The sequence below is a fragment of the Nannospalax galili genome, unplaced genomic scaffold (genome assembly GCF_000622305.1).
Source record: "Nannospalax galili isolate Female #2095 unplaced genomic scaffold, S.galili_v1.0 scaffold429, whole genome shotgun sequence".
Taxonomy (NCBI): Eukaryota; Metazoa; Chordata; class Mammalia; order Rodentia; family Spalacidae; genus Nannospalax; species Nannospalax galili.
In genome coordinates this window covers 6193999-6200133 of record NW_008360330.1, presented here as the reverse complement: position 1 = coordinate 6200133, position 6135 = coordinate 6193999, and the positions used below count along the sequence as shown (strand labels likewise).

The following is a 6135-nucleotide window of genomic DNA, read 5'->3' as shown; positions in this document are numbered from 1 at the left end:
TGGAACTCATACACTACAGTTGGAAATGCAAAATGGTTCAGCTTCTCTGGAGAGCAGTTTGTTCAACACTGACCACATAACCCACCAGTCCTACTTCTAGGTGTTTTCTTTGTATAAATTAAACAGATCCACACAAAAACCTGTATATGAATACTTGCAGCAGCTCTATTCATAATTACCTGAAACTAGTAACAATTCAAATGATCCTTGGTGGGGGAGGAAATATACAAATTGTGGTATAACCTATAAAATGGACCATTCCACATTCAAAGCTTTGAACTATTAATGCATGCAACAACTTGAATGGATATAAACTATTCAAAGGTACCTTGCTGAACAAAGTATGTCAATCTAAAAGTACTCATATGATAGTCCTGAAAAAGTTGAACTAGAGTAACAAAACAAATAGTTGCAAGAGGTCAAGGATGGAGGAAGACTGTGATTGAAAAAGGACAGCACAATAGTATTTCAGGTGTTGGAGCTGTTCTGCATCCTGGTTGCAGTGCTGAATACACAAAACTACACAAATATATAAAAATGACAGAAAGAAGTTATTGTTATCATTGTATATTAACTTAAAAACAACAAAATATTAATACAAAAATCTCATTTCCAGCCATAAATATTGAGTGGTGATCTAATGAAAAGTTTGATATACTATAAGAGATGGCGGTAGACGGAAAATCAAGGTTATGTTTGTGTATGGTGGGATGAAGGAATGAACGAGAACTAAACCCTTATCTTTCATGGCACGAAGTCCAAAGACAATTAAAACTAGAAAATCAGGAAATTATATACAAGTTAATGAAAGAGAGGTAAATTCTAAAAACAGCAGCTAAAAGAGATAAAAATGTCTGTTTTAGAAAATGAAAAATGCAGAAAGTGTCATGGGTTGGGGTAGGCTCTAGGCTATCTACATATAACCACTTGGTTAAAATAAAAATAAAGTATGTTCTCCAAAAAGTACAAACCTATTTCCTGATGAGTTTCACCCAATACTGCTTCTCAATACTAGTTTCAAACCACTGTTATACTTGTCCAGATCTTTGGGACAGTAACCTACACATCAAAGCATTTCTTTACTGTGATCAACATTATGTTGCTACAGCTTTGGTCTTGGTGACTGGTGAAGAGATCATTTGTAATTCATCTGTGAGAAATGTTCTATGACACTGAATGCAGTAGAGCTTAGAGATCTATTATATTCCAATCACTTATGAATTCCAATTCATTTATGAATTATTTAATTGTATTTTAAAAACTACCTTTTCTTCTCTTACCTCATTTTCTTCCTTTATATCCCCTGGCTGAAGGATGGGCCACTGTGGATCTTCTTCATAGTGCTTATGTATTTTGAATGAACTGAACTTGGAATCCTTTAATAATTCCTTTGACACAGATTTAAGGTGACTTAAAGACTTCTCATCATTAATATCTTGCTAGTAGATATAAAAGAGAAATTATTTTCTATAGTAACAATTTCCAGAATCTGCATTCCTCTACATTTTGCTGGGAATTTTTCATTATGATTCACACACTTGTGTAAGCGCTACTCTCTTTTCTCATTTCATTTATGACCCTAGGTCTTCCTGTTCTGCTCAACTATGTCAGGTAAGAAACACTGCCAAGCATATATTAACAAATGTCTACAGGATAGCTTGCAGATACAAAGAACCCAAAGGTCCCAGCTCTAAAAATGCTAAAAATATGGCAAAATACATATCAGGTGATCACAGTGCCATCTTCTGAGTACAACCATCATAGAGATACATCCAAAACATTACTCAGAGAGGAGGATGTCTGAGAAACTCAATAATGTAGTTAACTCACAGGATGTTTAAAAACAATAGGAGCCAGCAAGGACTGGGTATACAGAGATATGTGTGTATTTGTGGGTAACATACAGGAGTCTTGCTGCATCAAAATACAAAATGAATTAGGATAGGGGAGTTTAATTCTTTTTTTCTCTTTTGTATTATTTCTAGGCTCAAACTATGATTCTTTGAAGATATCAACAAGATTATTGATATCAAAGATAAAATATTTGAAGATAAGATATTCAAAATAGGGGATGGAGAGATGGTTCAGTGGTTAAGAGCACTGGCTACTCTTGCAGAGGACTGGGGTTTGGTTCCCAGCAGCCACATGGCAGCTAACAGCTGTCCTAACTCCCATTCCAGGGGATTTGATGTCCTCTTCTGACCTCCATGGGCATTGCACAACACAGGTGCACTTGTATACATGCAGGAAATACACTCATATACATAAAATAAAAATAATGTTTTAAAAAGAAATTCAGAATAGTCAATGAAATTAAAATCACTATTCAAGAATGAATAGATAAAATTCTTCAAAGGTAGTAACAATGACTAAGGAAGACTTGGGTTAATTACAGGCTAAACTAATTTTAACATTAACTATTAATCTAAAATTTTTCTACTGCTTTTCAAATGCAGCAGGAGAAAGTCATATGTTTTGTTTGAGACCAGGTCTTGCTATATAGTTTAGGCAAGTCTCAAACTTGTGATCCTTTTGCTTCAGTCTCCTGAGCACTGACATTAGAGGTGTGTGCCACCATACACAGTTCCTGGATATTTTTCATGACAAGTCAATATCTTAGTCAAATGGCTTTACCTTTTAATCTTTTTAAGTCAGCAAATATTTACTAAAAAGAAACCCCACCATTTCCAAAATGCATAGATATAATACCTATTAAATAAAAGAATATTTTTACATTTTATGTTATGCAAAGAAAACATTTTTTGACCCTTAACACATCATATATCATGAAGAATATCAAACTCAAAGGATATGTCTGTTTATTTGTTCAAGAAACATGTTTTTCCTTTGGGTTTCACTTTCCCTTATCTACAATGGGTCAAAGTACCAACCTGGGAAGGCTGTTCTGAAGATTAAATTACCTAATACATGTGAGTAGTAGTACCTGTGATATAGTACTAGTTCAGGAAATACTGTTCCTATTCTTATCTGGGCTGCAGCAATACATAATGAAAAAGATACTGTAATGCTGTCATTACTGGGTGGGAATAGATATCTGGCAGTTTTTACATGAGTAAATAAATAAGAAGGCACAAGGAGCCAGGTGTGTTGGCACACACCTGTAGTTCCAGCACTTAGGAGGAAGAGGCAGGCAAATTTCTGTGAGTTCAAGAGCCTGGTCTACGTAGAGAGTTCCAGGCCAGCTGGTGCTACAGGGAGACACTCAAAAAGACCCCCGCCCCATGCCAAAAAAAAGGGGAAGACATGAGGGAGGGGCTTCTCATTTAGGGTTAGGATTAATGTAAGGGAACCACAAGTGCCCCATAAAAGCAAGGAAATTTAGTGTGAGAGAGGAATTATTCAGGAGGAAAACAGGATTGATGCAAAGGTTTAAACTGACAAATTATTATCAATACACAAGAGTCTCAGTTTTTTTCTAAGTCTGGGAAGTCTCATTTCCTTCATCTACAAAATGAGGATAACTATAGCTAATAAAAGGAATTACAATTGCAAAAACCTCTTACCACGGTGTGCAATACCGTCACTTTGGATTGCAGACTTATCTCCCTGTCTTCATTAAAGTAGTCCCGCTGGGAAGGATAGCTCAGCCCTGTAAAGACTGTATCACCTGGCACTCCACTGGAGTTAGTGTATAATGCTAAAGGGTTTAGATCTCTGAAGCCCTAGGATTAAAAAAAGGAAGTAGCATTTAATTATATAATTTAACTAGGAAAGGTAAAAAAGGTAGCCCTTTCAAATGCCATTGAAGTATATCACCTATTAAAATTTAATAGTTGAAAATTTTTTCCATATTGACAGTTTACTTACAAAAATTAACACCAAAATGAGAGATCATATGATTCTATAGATAGCACTACTGCTAATTACAAAATAATTTGAGAATGCTGTTCTTCTCCAGAATGATCTTAGATAACTAAATACTTTGGGGTAAGAGAGAATTATTCAGTCGAGGACAATTAGAAAAACACTGGTTTTGCTTTAATAGACATCAGAAAATTAAAGTGATGCTCTGCATTATGATGCCAGGCACCTAATGGGCATCTCTAAGGTTGAAGAATAAATCAAGTAACTGTCCATATTAAATTCTCTTATACCCTAAAGTGGGGTGTTTAAACAAAAGATGTTGAAAATGCATCTAGAATACTACACTAGATGGGGCATTTTCTCGGCATACAATAGCATGGCCTTCTGTCCTCAAGACATGATGGAAATAGACATCTTCATTTGAGGATGTATCACAAAGAAAAATGTTAAGGATTCCGTCTATATATTCATCCACCACTCCCACTAATGGCTTCAAACCACACAACTTCTGGAAGTGCAAAATGGCTTTGGATGTCCAGTGTTTCTGAAGTATAATCGAGATATAGTTATGTGATAGATTTAAACATGAATTACAGTAATCATACAAAAAATGAATTACTATGAGCTAGTTTTCAGTGGAAAAATAAAACCCTAAAAGTCTAGAATAACACATAAGATACTTATAATTTTTTAAAATATTAAAAAATGTTTTTATTTAGCTTTTGTACATTTCATACAACAGTTCTTAATCAAATTAAGACCCCCTCTCCCCCCATCCATGCTCCCCATACTCCCTCCCCACTGAGCCTCATGTATTCTGTGATACATGTTAAGTCCCATCCAGTCAAGCATTTTATCCAGATGTCCTTTGGTACAAGTTCATCCACTGGAGTCTATTCAGCCTATCCAGAGATCTTAAAGAAGGTCTACTACTCTCCCTCTTCAACAGCAATCAGCCTCCAACAGTTCTCAGGCTAGGGCCAGTCTGCCATCCATTTCCCCCATACCACACTGGGCTCTTGTCTAATTGAGTTGGCATGAGTCTTGTGCTCAATGCCACCACTGCCACAAGTTCACCTGAGCAAGCTTCCGGTGGCCTGAAAACCTCTGTTTCCCTATGTTCATAGACCGACCTTGGCTCCTACATTTTTTTCTCCCCCTCTTCTGCAATGGTCCCTGAGCTGTAGGTGGGTGAGGTTTAATATAGGAGTCCTATCCAAGGACACACACTCTGCAGTCTCTTAGTCTCTAAAACTTATTTTTTATTTAATGTATATGAGTATATTGCCTGCATTTAGGTAGGTGCAACCATGTTGTGCAATGCCTGCAGAGATCAGAAGAGGGCGTCAGATTCCCCTGGAACTGGAGTTACTGATGGCTATTAGCTGTTATACAGGTGCTGGAAAATGAACCCAGGTCCTCTGCAAGAGCAGCCAGTGCTCTTAACCACTAAGCCATCTCTCCAGCCCAAGATATTTATAATTTTAAGATGAGAAAAATCAGAAGAAAAAAATGATTAAACAAATGTGACTATGAAAAAGTTTATCTGATGAAGAACTCTTCTTTATATAAGCAGTAAGTTATTAGACCAACCATCAGGGAAACACAAATCAAAATCACACTGAGATTCCATCTCACCTCAGTCAGAATAACTATCACCAAGAAAACCACAACATACTCTGGTGAAGATGCAAGAATAAAGAACCCTGATTCACTGCTGGCGGGAATGGAAATTAGTCCAGCCACTATGAAAACCTTTTTGAGGTTCCCAAAAAAGGTAAACATAAAACTTCTTTATGACTCAGCTATACGCTTCTGGATATACAGCCAAAGAATCAAAGTTAGTTTTACTGATGCTTATTGTGGCACTATTTACAGGTTAGATGTCCATTGAGAGATGAATGGATAAAGAAAATGTATCATATATGAACAATGGGAGTTTTATTCAGCATAAAGAAGAATCATGAAGTCTCCCGGAAAAGTGATGGACTTGGGGGGGGGGGGGGAGAGAAAGCTCCATGGTTAAGAGCACATACTGATCTTCCAGAGGACCTGCATTTGAATCTCAGCATTCATGTCAGGTAGTTCATAACTGCCTGAGGTGAGATGGAATCTCTAGGAGATCAGATGCCATCTTCTGGCCTCCATGAACACCTGCACACATGTGATATACACTCACACAGATGCATATACATAAATAAAAGAAAAAAGGGATGGAACTAAAAATTATCAATTAAGTGAATTAAGATAATCTCACAAAGAAAAGTATTGCATATTTTCCTTCATGTCTGGAATCTGGGAGTGGGCATA

The 6135-nt window shown here is 36.6% G+C and overlaps 1 protein-coding gene across 5 annotated transcripts in view; it reads right to left on the bottom strand.

Moving 5' to 3' along the window:
* The window catches only part of Tdrd5 (tudor domain containing 5), a 71658-nt gene that overhangs the window by 22921 nt on the left and 42602 nt on the right, over window positions 1-6135 (bottom strand). For 2 of the 5 annotated variants that reach the window (XM_008826140.2, XM_008826142.2), the window contains exons 11-13: window positions 4169-4369; window positions 3546-3683; window positions 1281-1439 (exon numbers count right to left, since the gene is read on the bottom strand). In XM_008826140.2, coding sequence (XP_008824362.1) covers window positions 1281-1439; window positions 3546-3683; window positions 4169-4369 — 498 coding nt within the window. Of the gene's footprint in view, window positions 1-1280; window positions 1440-3524; window positions 3684-4168; window positions 4370-6135 lie in introns of all 5 variants that reach the window. The other 3 variants (XM_029560210.1, XM_029560209.1, XM_029560208.1) reach the window with 2 other exon arrangements.